Raw genomic sequence first — 13,485 nt, forward strand, 5'->3', positions numbered from 1 at the left:
CGAAAATGGGTGTAATAATGAGTAAAAAGGAACATGATTGGTTATGATGTCATACATAGGTGGATCTATAAGATAATACTTGGCATAGATGCGCGCGCAGCAGTATGACGTGTAATTGACGTGTAACTAGGGGGTGACGGGGACTTGACATTTAGCTCTATATGTGGAGACGAGAAGTCTGGGGGGTCAAGTCAACCTAATCCCAAATCATATCTAACATCCTATGTTTAAAGAACTATGCTATCCACAAAAGAAGGACTCTCGGACAGAATCTATTCTATACTGACTGTGCGTGCGTGTACAAGCGTCTAAGTGTCTACACTGAATGCGAGGGGGTAGGAATATTCCATGGTAACAGGGCTATGAATTACTTGCATGAGGACAGAGAAGATGGGCCTTTTTGCTTGGTAACTGGAAGAATGTTTACTTAAACTACTAGGCAGGAATGCATCGGCTGAGGGGGAAGCAGATAATTCGAAGGTGAAATACAGTTCTTGGCAGAGAGTAGGCTGATGTCAGGCTTCGTGAGCCGTGCAGAGAATGAGACAAAGTTCATGGTCACAGATGCAGGCTCGGACTGGAGCTTTCAGAGGCAGAAGGCAAGAGGAGTTTTGATGACAGAATCAGGGCCTACTTGCCTGGACTGTAAAGTGGCATAAGTGAACCATATAAAGCCGGTGGCCTTTCATATTTAGGAATGGAATATCCGGCCTATTCATGGCTGATCTGTCAAAGGACATGTTGACGGTGGACGCACATGTATTTGCGTCTTCATAACTGGAACTGGAGGGAACATACATGTACTTGTGACATGCACGTGGAACCGTTGGGGTCCAAGATAGGGGACATAACTGACCAGAAAAATCCATATTTCCACAATATGACACCCCTGGCACACGGTGAGCATCCCCGCTTCACCAGCCTCATGCACCTTGGGTATCACGCAGTCCTCAAATGACACCCCTGGCACACGGTGAGCATCCCCGCTTCACCAGCCTTATGCGCCTTGGGTATCACGCAGTCCTCAAATGACACCCCTGACACACGGTGAGTATCACCGCTTCACCAGCCTTATGCACCTTGGGTATCACGCAGTCCTCAAATGACACCCCTGGCACACCGTGAGCATCCCCGCTTCACCAGCCTTATGCACCTTGGGTATCACGCAGTCCTCAAATGACACCCCTGGCACACCGTGAGCATCCCAGCTTCACCAGCCTTATGCACCTTGGGTATCACGCGTTCCTCAAATGACACCCCTGGCACACCGTGAGCATCCCAGCTTCACCAGCCTTATGCACCTTGGGTATCACGCATTCCTCAAATGACACCCCCGGCACACGGTGAGCATCCCCGCTTCACCAGCCTTAAGCACCTTGGGTTTCACGCAGTCCTCAAATGACACCCCTGGCACACGGTGAGCATCCCCGCTTCACCAGCCTTATGCGCCTTGGGTATCACGCAGTCCTCAAATGACACCCCGGCACACGGTGAGCATCCCTGCATCACCAGCCTCATGCACCATGGGTATCACGCAGTCCTCAAATGACACCCCTGGCACACGGTGAGCATCCCTGCTTCACCAGCCTTATGCACCTTGAGTGTCACATAGTCCTCATATGACACCCCTGGCACACAGTGAGCATCCTCGCGCCACCAGCCTCATGCACCTTGGGTATCACGCAGTCCTCAAATGACACCCCTGGCACATGGTGAGCATCCCCGCTTCACCAGCCTTAAGCACCTTGGGTTTCACGCAGTCCTCAAATGACACCCCTGCACATGGTGTGCATCCCCGCTTCACCAGCCTCATGCACCATGGGTATCACGCAGTCCTCAAATGACACCCCTGGCACACGGTGAGCATCCCCGCTTCACCAGCCTTAAGCACCTTGGGTTTCACGCAGTCCTCAAATGACACCCCTGGCACACGGTGAGCATCCCTACATCACCAGCCTCATGCACCATGGGTATCACGCAGTCCTCAAATGACACCCCTGGCACACAGTGAGCATCCCCGCTTCACCAGCCTCATGCACCTTGGGTTTCACGCAGTCCTCAAATGACACCCCTGGCACACGGTGAGCATCCCCGCTTCACCAGCATCATGCAGCTTGGGTATCACGCAGTCCTCAAATGACACCCCTGGCACACAGTGAGCATCCCCGCTTCACCAGCCTCATGCACCTTGGGTTTCACGCAGTCCTCAAATGACACCCCTGGCACACGGTGAGCATCCCCGCTTCACCAGCCTTATGCACCTTGGGTATCACGCAGTCCTCAAATAACACCCCTGGCACACAGTGAGCATCCCCGCTTCACCAGCCTCATGCACCTTGGGTTTCACGCAGTCCTCAAATGACACCCCTGGCACACGGTGAGCATCCCCGCTTCACCAGCATCATGCAGCTTGGGTATCACGCAGTCCTCAAATGACACCCCTGGCACACAGTGAGCATCCCCGCTTCACCAGCCTCATGCACCTTGGGTATCACATAGTCCTAAAATGACACCCCTGGCACACAGTGAGCATCCCCGCTTCACCAGCATCATGCAGCTTGGGTATCACATAGTCCTCATATGAGACCCCTGGCACACGGTGAGCATCCCCGCTTCACCAGCCTCATGCACCTGGAGTGTCACATAGTCCTCATATGACACCCCTGGCACACAGTGAGCATCCCCGCTTCACCATCCTCATGCACCTTGAGTGTCACAAATGCCCTCGCATCCCACACTGCTCTGCGTTCCTTTCGTTGGCACCATGCGCTCGTACGTGCAAACCGCACTCGTGCAGGGCTGGGTTTTTCCAGGCAGATGCTGCTGTCACTGCAAATCTTGCCTGTTTATGTTGTGCTCCGTGACTGCTCCAGTTAGCTTTGGTTACTGTTCTGTGACGGCAGCTGCATTTCCAAGCATTTCTCTACAGCCCTCTCCCAGCTACGCACTGTCTGTCTTGGAGGGGTGCGCTGCCCCCTCCCCACTTCTGTATTCTCGGATTATCGAGGGGGGAGTGCTGGGGGTGGGGGCGCCCCCACCCGTGTGCACCGGTGCATTCCGCTATGATGACTCAATGTCATTAGCTTTTCAATGCTTCCACCTAGTGTCCCTCGGGCGTCATTACACCCTTAAGCCATGTCAACATAGACATTTCCAACTCAGAGCATGAAGGCCCCGCGAGTGCAGGAGACCAGCTTTCTCTCGGGGAGGGGCTGTCCTCGGGGGGGGGAGGGGGGGGGGGGGGCATGATGTAAGTGTGGGAAGCAGTGAGGCGCAAGGGTAGAATGTGCGCTCCCGGACTAGTTGCTGGTACCTCTCATTAGTACTACGATGTATATTATGAAATGCTTATTTGGGATAATTGCACAGTAGTGACGATAAGGCAGTGCTCCGAAGCATCGCATGGCTGTTTTGTATATAAAGTGATCACACTGCCTGGTCCATGAAAAGATCGCTATCCCAGTAACGTAGCGAGGACTGCGATGAATCCAAGGCAGGGTGGACACTTCTCTACATCCAGCTGCCTCGAAGACCGTACAGGCACTCAACCACTCTCCTAGGTTGTCCCACTGACGATATCGCAAGCTGCCCACCTTCCCAGTTTCACCCAGCGACTGCATCAATGCTCACCCGCCATAGCTACTCCAAAGACAGCGCCGAAACTTCCCAATCAACCTGCTCCCGCAAAGACTTCACTGAAGCCCCTCCCCTGTCCCCTCCCTGCGGCTCCTCCAGACACTTCTAAGAAACTCACCCGCACCCCAAACCTAAACTAAGCGATGCACTGAAAGTGACTCGCTCATGGTACTCCAGGACAACACTAAACGTGCCTCTTTTCTGCAAGCAACTCAAAACTACACACAGCTTCAGACATCTTCCCAAGCTACACGACGGATTGCGCCAAAGCTCTCCTAGACTAGCACTCACTCCACGGAAACTCACTCACCTCAGTCAGCTGCCGCCAGGACCGGACCAATGCATGGACATGTTCTCATCTATGTCAAAGGCTGCATCCCAACTTATCCGTCTCCCACAGCTACCACGAGGACTGCATTGGATTCCACCACCTTTCACCCCTGCTAAGAATCTGCCCCAAACATTCCTTCCCTTTTCCAGCTCCTTCAAAGAGTTCCCTGAAAGGCACCCACCTTCTAAACTAACCAGGAACTGCACTGAAACTCACTAACCTTTCCAGGTTACACCGCGGACTGCATTAAAACATACCAGTTTGTCTCGACTAGCATAAGAATTGCTTCAACATTCACCCATCTCCTCCATACCTCAAACCCACCTCCAAAACATGTACTTACCCCAACCACCCACCGGCTCTAAATATCAATACAGCAATACATGGGTGAACGATAACCAGCCAACTTTTGCAAAGGGCTTTCCACTCCGCGAGGACACGTGGAGCAAGGCTTTCAATAAGTACCCTATGGTTTATGTGACAAATGTGGCAAATCCATAATTATACAGTCAGTGTACAGAGCATGAGGACCAGGTGTTTAATAGCAATACATTCAAAATGGCCGTTCGAATAAAGAAAATACGTTTCCATGATTCAAATATGTGGGTACACTTCAAGGATGTCAGTAACTGCAGTGGGAGTTATTGATGTGGGTGCATGGTCTTGGAAGTCAGTGATTACAGTGGTAGAAGGGCCCTAGTGATGGCTATTAGAGTGGCTGCACGGCATTGGGTTGCAGGTGTTGAAGTGGGTGCAGGGGCGTGGGTGTCAGCTGCTGCAGCTGGTACACTTCAGGGGTGTCAGTAATTGCAGTGGGAGTTATTGATGTAAGTGTATGGTCTTGGAAGGCAGTGATTGCAGCTGTTGAAGGGCCCTAGTGATGGTTATTAGAGTGGCTGTAGGTCTTTGAGTGGCAGATGTTGGAGTGTGTGCAGGGTCGTGGGTGTCAGTTTCTCTAGAGGGTACACTTCAGGGGTGTCAGTAACTGCAGTGTGAGTTACAGATGTGGGTGTATGATCTTGGAAGGCAATGATTGCAGTGGTTGAAGGACCCTAGTGATGGTTATTAGAGTGGCTGCACGGCATTGGGTTGCAGGTATTGAAGTGGGTGTCAGTTGCTGCATCGGGTACACGTCAGTGGTGTCAGTAACTGCAGTAGGAGTTATTGAAGTATGCTCATGGTTATGAAAGGCAGTGACTGCAGTGGTTGAAGGGCCCTAGTGATGGTTATTAGAATGGCTGCAGGCCCTAGAGTCGCAGATGTTGGAGTGGGTGAAGGGTCGTGGGTGTCAGTTTCTGCAGAGGGTACACTTCAGGGGTGTCAGTAATTGCAGTGGGAGTTATTGATGTAAGTGTATGGTCTTGGAAGGCAGTGTTTGCAGTGGTTGAAGCCTTGAAGGGCCCTAGTGAGGGTATTAGAATGGCTGCAGGCCCTAGAGTGGCAGATGTTGGAGTGGGTGCAGGGGCGTGGGTGTCAGTTTCTGCAGAGGGTACACTTCAGGGGTGTCAGTAACTGCAGTGAGAGTTATTGATGTGGGTGCATTGTCTTGGAGGGAAGTGTTTGCAGTGCTTGACAGGTTCCATTGGTAGGGATTGCAGCGGGTGCAGGACCTTGGATGCAGTGATGTAGGTCTCTAGAAGGTGCGTTTTTCAGAGACACTCAGTGGTTCTGCACGTAAGACTGCTGGTGGCCTCGGTATGGGGTGGATGCAGGTGAGGGTTCCCCTGTGCTGTCCCCATTGCCTGCTCCCCGTGGGAATTTCATTACGAACAGCTCATTAGAATCTGCCTGTGAATCTGGGTCACGAGCTCTCCCCTTAACGCGGGGCTGTCTCAATGCATGCTCCCCGCTCTCCCTCTGTGCCTTCATGCTCAGACTCCTCTCCACGGCTTAGCCTCGCTTTACCCACCCGGACTATCTCCCGGTGCACACCAGGGCCTCTGTATCACTCCACCCTGCATACCACAGACTGCGCTTAGCTCTCCATAGTTCACACCTGTTCCTTGGCTTTCTTTATCCCTCCATCCTTTAAGCTCTTTATCCTTAATCCCTTTATGTCTTCGTACCTAGCATTTCTTCACCTCTTCGCCCTGTCATCACCTCAGTCTTCATTTATCCCTCCACCTTTTCATCACCTCAGTCTTTCTTCACCCTCCACCCAAACTATCACCTCAGTCTGTCTTCATCCCTCCACCCTTTTATTGCCACGGTTTTCATCATCTCAGTATTTCTTTATTGTTCCATCTTTTCATCACCTCAGTCTTTCTTATCCCTCCATTCTTACACCGCTACAGTCTTTCTTCACCCTCCACCCTTTCATCGCCGTAGTCTTTCTTTACCCTACCACCCTTTCCTCACCTCAGTCTTCCTTTATCCCCCACCCTTTCTGCACCTTAGTCTTTCTTTATCCCTACACCCTTTCATCGCCTCAGTCTTTCTTTATCCCTCCACCTTTTCATCACATCAGCCTTTATGCCAGTGTACCTTAGTCTTTCTTTATCTCTCCACCCTTTCCTCATCTCAGTCTTCCTTTATCCCCCACCCTTTCTGCACCTAAGTCTTTCTTTATCCCTCCACCCTTTCATCACCTCAGTCTTCCTTTATCCCCCACCCTTTCATCGCCTCAGTCTTTCTTTATCCCTCCACCCTTTCATCACCTCAGTCTTTCTTTATCCCTCCACCCTTTCATCGCCTCAGTCTTTCTTTATCCCTCCACCTTTTCATCACATCAGCCTTTTACTCACTCCTCCACCTTTTTATCAGCTCAGTCTTTCTTCACCCCTCCACCCTTTATGCCAGTGTACCTTAGTCTTTCTTTATCCCCCACCCTTTCATCGCCTCAGTCTTCCTTTATCCCTCCACCTTTTCATCAGCTCAGTCTTTCTTCACCCCGCCACCCTTTATGCCAGTGTACCTCAGTCTTTCTTTATCCCTTGACTCTTCATGCCTCTGTATTTAAGTCGTTGTTTATCCAACCACAATTTATGTCTCTGTACCACAGTCTTTCTTTATTTCTCCACCTTGTAAGCCTCTGTACCTTAACCTTTCTTTATGCCTTGACCCCATATGCCTCTGTGTCTAAGATTTTCTTTATTCCAAATCTATATTCTATTAATCATTCTCTATTACGTCTCCACCTTTGAAGCCTCTGTGCCTAAGTCTTTATCACTCCACTCTTTATGCCTGTGTACTTAAGTATTTGTATTTACCTTCACCATTTAGGTCTCTGTGCCTCAGTTTTTCTTTATCCCTCCACCCATTATGCCTCTGTACCTTAGCCTTACTCATCCCTTCTCTCTCTGTGCCTCTTTAGATTCGCCTTGTATCACTCTATCCTTTCTGGCTGTGTGCTGTTTGTCTCGGCTGCTACTGGAAAGCTTCTCCTTTCTCGCACTGTAACCACCCCATACCTCAACTCACCTTCTAGGGATTTTTCCAGATGATAAAATGTAGCAACAATCAGCTAGCAGTATCGAAGGGGATGGAGGGGTCGTGTGTTTACTACTTCCTGAAAATTGAGTACTCAGTATGAGACGGCAAGCTTAACCTACGAAGGCCTCTCTGGAGCACATTAGTCGAGCGGTAAAGGCCTGTCTCACAGAAGGTGTAATGAGGATAAGTTGGGGTGCAGTATAATAACAAATAAATAACAGGCTTTGATGTTAGGGTAACCGGTTCCCAATCTGCAGTCGCAGTTTGTTCCCTACCACCCACCCTCTCATAGAACAGAATGAGCTTTGCTCAGCTTCAGCACCATGGATAGCTCCCATGCTTTCCTTCGTTTCTCAAGCATTTTCAACAGGAGAGTCAACCGAGTACACTTCACATTGAGGGCGTTGTAGGGGGTGGGGGACGGGCTTTATAGTGCACCGCTGTGCACAGCCCCTCCTGTGTTTGTGGACTGGTTTTAGTTGTGTTTTGAGAAACAGAGAAAAGCCCCAGTGGTTAAGTTGCAATCCCCTTTTCAACAGTGTCTGCCCAGTACAGTTGAAGTGTGCACCTCACCTTGCCCGAGTCCTTCAGGCTGCTCTGGGTCACTACTAGGTTTTGAGGGGCATCCTTAGACCAAACTAGGACCCTAGGGTCACTGAAGCCGATCTAGTTATGGTCGGGACTAACTCAAGCAGGCCTGTGTCCTCAAGTCGCGGCAGAGCTCATCTAGCGTTTCTAGCTATTAGGGGTTCCTCCTACCCAGAGATTAGGGTTCGGACCCTCTAGCAAATTGTAAAATCTAATATATTCCGAATGGAACATTGGGGTGAATACAATACTTTGCCGCTAGGTTACCAGATGATGTTGGGTACCTCTTAGTTGGGGACGGGCATAAAGTGTTGTTCAGGACATTCTCCCTACTTAGACCTGGATGATAAGATGTACGGTACAGGGGTAATGGTAAAATTACATGAAATATTACAGATACCAGGTGGTAGTCTTGCACCAGTATCATGTCATTATGAGAAATAGAAAGGTGAATTACCATAGAATGGTGAATTACCACATTTTCTAGTTATAAAGCCATTTTGAATTTCTAGGGGGCGTTACCACATTCATTTGTCAAATCAGCTTGAAAAATTGAGCCAGGTTTACCCACACCTGGAAAAACGGGTGTGGGGAAAGCTAATAACTCGGAATCAGGCAGAGTGGAGTTTCATGAGGAAATTCCGCTCTGTCTGACTCATTATTAGGCCCACCAGGGAGTTATTCCCAAGCCTGAAACTATGGTGGGCAGTGGCCAGGGAGTGACGAGACTAGGGGTGGGCGTAACTTGCGTAACTTGCTATAGTGGTTATGCACAATTACAGCAGACAGATGTCTTCCAGCTTTGTGGCAGACTTGAGGAAGTGAAGAAAGTGCAGGTCCAGCATCTAAAATGTCGCAGCACACGCTCACGTCAATCATCTGTAGGAGTGTGAATAAATATAATTGTCCTGGTAAATATTTTTAAAGATAACAAAGATCCTAAATACACAAAGTTGCAAAATAATCTGTCATACTTGACATGTGGGCTAAAATTCCAGCATAAGATGTTGTTGCGTGTTCACCTTCAATCACTGCAGAAGCATGCTACAAACCTCTGGTGGTCTGCCCACCAGGAGAAATAGCAGGTGTGTGGGCTTTCTCCTAGGCAGGCCCAGGGGAGTTTACGGTATGGGCTTCTCCTCCTCGGTGGTTATATGTGAAACGACAGGGGCGTTTGCAGCAGAGTCTAGGTTGAGGACGAGGTTGGCAAAGGTCATGTCGAAAAGGTTGGTCTTTCATTGCGGATAAAACAAATCCCGAACAGCCTCCACTCGAGCAGCAAAGCCTTAATAAAAAAAGAAGAAAGTTGAATGAACCTCAACCCATCAACATGAATGTAAATCTATTGTGGATACAAAGGAATCTCCCACTTATATTCTACATGTATGCATTTTATTAAAAACAGAGGACAGCTAGCTTGATGAAGTCCAAAAATAAAGAAAATCCCCACTGTAAGAAACGCAACCCTGAAAATGTAAAGGGAATGCAGGTGACCAACAGTAACAAGAAGCGGGACTTTTGAGAAGTAAACTTTGAGAGAAAACTAAAGTGTAAACTTATGAATGGAGCCACCCATGGGTTCCTGTCCAACCAGCGAGGCGTGGGTTTGGATTAACGAAGTGCGCGCCCTCAGTGACTGGAACACTCAGACAGATGGCTGACCAGACTGACTGGCATCTGATGCCCAAGTACAGTGGGCATAAAGCTGGTATTTGTGTTGTAGGACGGCCCTGCTGAGATCTAAGCACCATTGCCCTTTGTCTCTGGATCAAAGCCCTCAATGACCAGCGTGTGTGCGCCAAGAGAGGCCTTGGAGTGTTCTACTCAGGATTTTCATCTCATTTCTTAAGATATGCTTTCTTTACTTTGTTCTCCGATGGTTTCAACCAGGATCCCAGGCTGTCCATTCCAGCATTGGGCTCTCTTTACTAGGTGCAGCAGGACTCCCTTCACTAGGAGACAGGTAGCACATCTCTTATTTGTAGCACCTTTCAAGCCTTATTGCACCGCTGCACTGGCTGACAAAGAGCACTGACCGCTTCTTCTCCAGTCTAATGCAGTCATACCCCCAGGATGAAGCCCAGCCAGCTTCTCTGGCTGCAAGCCTAAATGTAAACGCATCATTTGGGAAGCAAGAGGGTCATTCCAAGTGTCCAATCGAGGGTGATATTTCCTTGTATAGTGCTAGAGAAAGTCACTCAGGAGGGTACAGAAAGAAAGCTTGTTTTCTCTTCTTGCTGCTTTATTTGGGATTGAACCAACCTCAAAGCCACAGGGAGACTCTAACCCAGCAGAGCAGAGTAGAGCTGGGCGGAGTTCATGTAATTCCGCATAGCGGGACCCCGCAAAGGGACCAAAAAACTTCACCAAGCTATGCGAAGTCTGCAAGCTGCGGTGTGCGTTAGGTCGTGCCATTCACACTGATTTTTAGCACTGGGTGTTTGTCCGGGGCTGGAAAATCAACGCAAATGGCACAGGGCACAGCGCACGGGGGCGCTGCTTCTTTCTGTTGCTCGAGTAGATGTTCTACTCAAGCGGCAGCTTCATCAACGCAAATGGACGGTTTCTCAATGCAAGTGGTCGCAACCATCTGGGACCGCCCGTGTTGAGAATTCTCGCTGGGAGGTGCTCTAGTGTTGGATTTTCCTCGCTCGTGCTCGTCAGATTAACATTAGAAAGTGAGGAAAAAACTCAGCTCTGCATTTTCGGAACTCTGTTTGCTTTGCGGAGAGTAGAAAACGCTACAAACTCTGCAAACAGGCAGTGTACACTGCCCAGGCCTAGTGCAGAGGTATCCAACATAGGTCTAGGGGCATTGGATTCATTCCAGATATTCAAGAGTTTCATATAAGATACGTTTTCATACAATAAATCTAAATGGAACACGTTTACCTAGAGGTTTCCAGAAAATCTGCCATGGATCTGTACATTTTGGACCTGGCTCTGGCATCCCTTCGTTAGCATAACCCACTGGTTTCCCAGTTTGGCTACTCCAACAAAAAGGGGCAGGAAGAGGTGGCTTCCCAACAACTGGAAGAATCGATCCTCCTCATTCTTTTTATGGGGCTTTTAGCATCTTTCCTGGCACCAGGGTGCCAGTTCTGGATTTATGATTTCTGAATACCATTAACTTTCAAATAAATTCCACGACTCCTCGGCTAGCAGACAGAAGCTGGTGGTTCTGGGTGTTACAAATGCAATCCATGGTGAACAGATCCATTACTGATTTTCAGGATAACTAATATGTAAACCACACCCATTTAGATTCTGTATCTCAGATTAATCTCCTGAAAACCTGGCATGGATCAGGCTCCCATGGAACAACAACGAACAACCAACAGTTCCCAGCTATATGTGAAGCCACGTCACAGTCTACAATCTGCCCTGCTTAAGTCATTGGGAGGGAAATATGGCAGACATTTATGTAAGGGAACGTGAATTGGGCTAGACCATAACTGGCCAAGTGGGAACATCTCTGGAGTGGGTCCAGGATTCACTCTACCGCCCAATAAAAAATAAAGGAAAGGGGGGGCTTAAGAAGGAGAGTTGTCTCCTCAATCTGCTGCCAACCCAGTCTCGAGAGCTGGGGATGCAGTTACCATGTCAGGAGAGCCCTTTAGAAAGGTCCTACCTGGGAGCTAATGGTTGCTACCGTACTGGTAGACTCTGGTCCGACTGAGGAGGACAAGCAGTGGTGGCCCGTCTGATTCCCGCGTGTGTTGTGCGACGCTCCACATGAACCCCTGTTCTTGGGTTTCTGCCCTCATGGGACGCACTCTGAATGAGCCCTCCTGCTATATTGTTCTTGATACGGGTGCATTGGCTGTCCACGTCGGTATTAGAATATAGGTTTCTCCGAGACTGGAGGAAAAGGGGTTGAGGCATAGCCGCTGGACTCTTACCGCCACCTCTTAGTGTACCTCCATCTTGAAACTCTTACTCACACACACAGGCACGTATTATCCCTGTGCGGCTTCGCCTCTCTAGAACAGCCCAGCGCTTCACACAGGCCTCCTTTCAGTCGGCCATGCCCCATTTTAGGCAGGTTAGAAATCTGTCAGTTTAGCCGCCCGGAGACACATCACACGTGTGCCACTGATATCTCTCTTTCTTTCTGCATGTCTGTCTGTCTCTTTCATTACCCTGGCTTTCTGTACGTCTCTTTCACTGCCGTCGTCATTTTTCCACACAAGACTACTGTGTTGCCTCTTTTTTCTGCCACCCTAGCCTGTCTCTCTTCTATGACTCTCTTTCGCTCTCGTTCCCTGCTGTTTTCTGTCCCACCCTAGCCTGTCTCTCTTCTATGACTCTCTTTCGCTCTCGTTCCCTGCTGTTTTCCTCTCTTCTATGACTCTTTTTCGTTCTCTTTCGCTGCTACTTTCCGTCTCTCTAGCCTGTCTATCTTCTATGATTCTCTTTCGTTCTCTTTCGCTGCTGTTTTCTGTCCCACCCTTGCCTGTCTCCCTTCCTCCTCATATCCTCTCACATTTCCCTGTTTCTCCATCCCTGGTTCGGCGTCCGCGTCTCCGTTCCTCCGTTTCTGATTCGCTTTTACTCCCCTGGTTCGGTGTCGTTACCCATTTAAGTGTCTCCTTCTCCACCTCTGACCTCTCGCTTTCCTCCCCGACGCTCCCTTCCCGTCGCTCCATATTATCCTTGGCGCTCTCTCCTTCGCCGTCTCTCCCTCCCGCCTTCCCTCTCTACCTCCCTGCGCCTCTCCTTCCACCGTCTCCTCCCTCCCCTCCCGACTCTCCTCCCCCTGTTGTTTCGCCAGCCGCCTGCAGCCCACCTTCCGTCCCCTGCTCTCCTCATCCCTCCGGACGGGTTGCGTGGATCTCACCGGAGCTGGTCCTGTCGCTGGCACGGTCTGGGGGATACCGCGGTCGGGTGGCCATTGACACCCTCCCGCTTTGTGCGTGTGTTTTTTCTTCCTGGGAGTGGCGGAAGGTCGGCGGGGAGCAGAGCCGTGGGACCCCGGATCGGAGGCAGGGGAGCCTCGGACCTGCACTAGTCGCGCGGAGGAGGGAGCCTCGGACGAGGGAGCCCCGGACCTGCCCGGGGACCGTCCCGGGGTGAGCCTGGGGGGCCGCAAGGAAGGCGGGCTCCGCGGGCTGCAGCACTGCAGGTGCATTTCTGGGAGGATGCGAAATATCTCGGATCTGGGCAGCGGTGGAGAATGACATGAAGGTAAGAAGCCCCCCTTCTCCTGACCTGGCTTGAAAATAGGGGTTGGGGGACAGTCACTACACCCAGAATGGAATATTTTTGCGGGTGGGGGCGGCGTGGCAAAGATTAACTGTACCCCTCCAGTTTTCACCAAGGTCCAGCCCTCCGTTTAAGACTGGAGCCTCCGAGTCAAGCGACGAATCTTGAGAGACTGTAAGAACCTTATGGAGAAAATCCAGGGTCCGACCACAGCCGGGCCAGGGCTGGTGTCAGCGCACAGCCTATGACACTAAGAGCTCACCATCCAGGGGGTTGTGTGCACAGCTCGTTAC

At 50.3% G+C, this 13,485-nt stretch overlaps 1 protein-coding gene across 12 annotated transcripts in view; it reads left to right on the forward strand.

The window, feature by feature from the left end:
• The window catches only part of LINGO1 (leucine rich repeat and Ig domain containing 1), a 3,568,664-nt gene that overhangs the window by 3,306,473 nt on the left and 248,706 nt on the right, over positions 1-13,485 (forward strand). For 2 of the 12 annotated variants that reach the window (XM_085643855.1, XM_085643868.1), the window contains exon 1: positions 12,580-13,174. The exons of the other annotated variants lie outside the window; for them this stretch is intronic. Coding sequence is in view for 1 of the 2 variants with exons in the window: in XM_085643868.1 (XP_085499994.1) it covers positions 13,169-13,174 (6 nt within the window). In the remaining variant the exon portion in view is untranslated. Of the gene's footprint in view, positions 1-12,579; positions 13,175-13,485 lie in introns of those variants that run through there. 12 annotated transcript variants of the gene reach the window in all.

Source organism: Triturus cristatus, chromosome 3_1, assembly GCF_964204655.1.
Source record: "Triturus cristatus chromosome 3_1, aTriCri1.1, whole genome shotgun sequence".
NCBI lineage: Eukaryota > Metazoa > Chordata > Amphibia > Caudata > Salamandridae > Triturus > Triturus cristatus.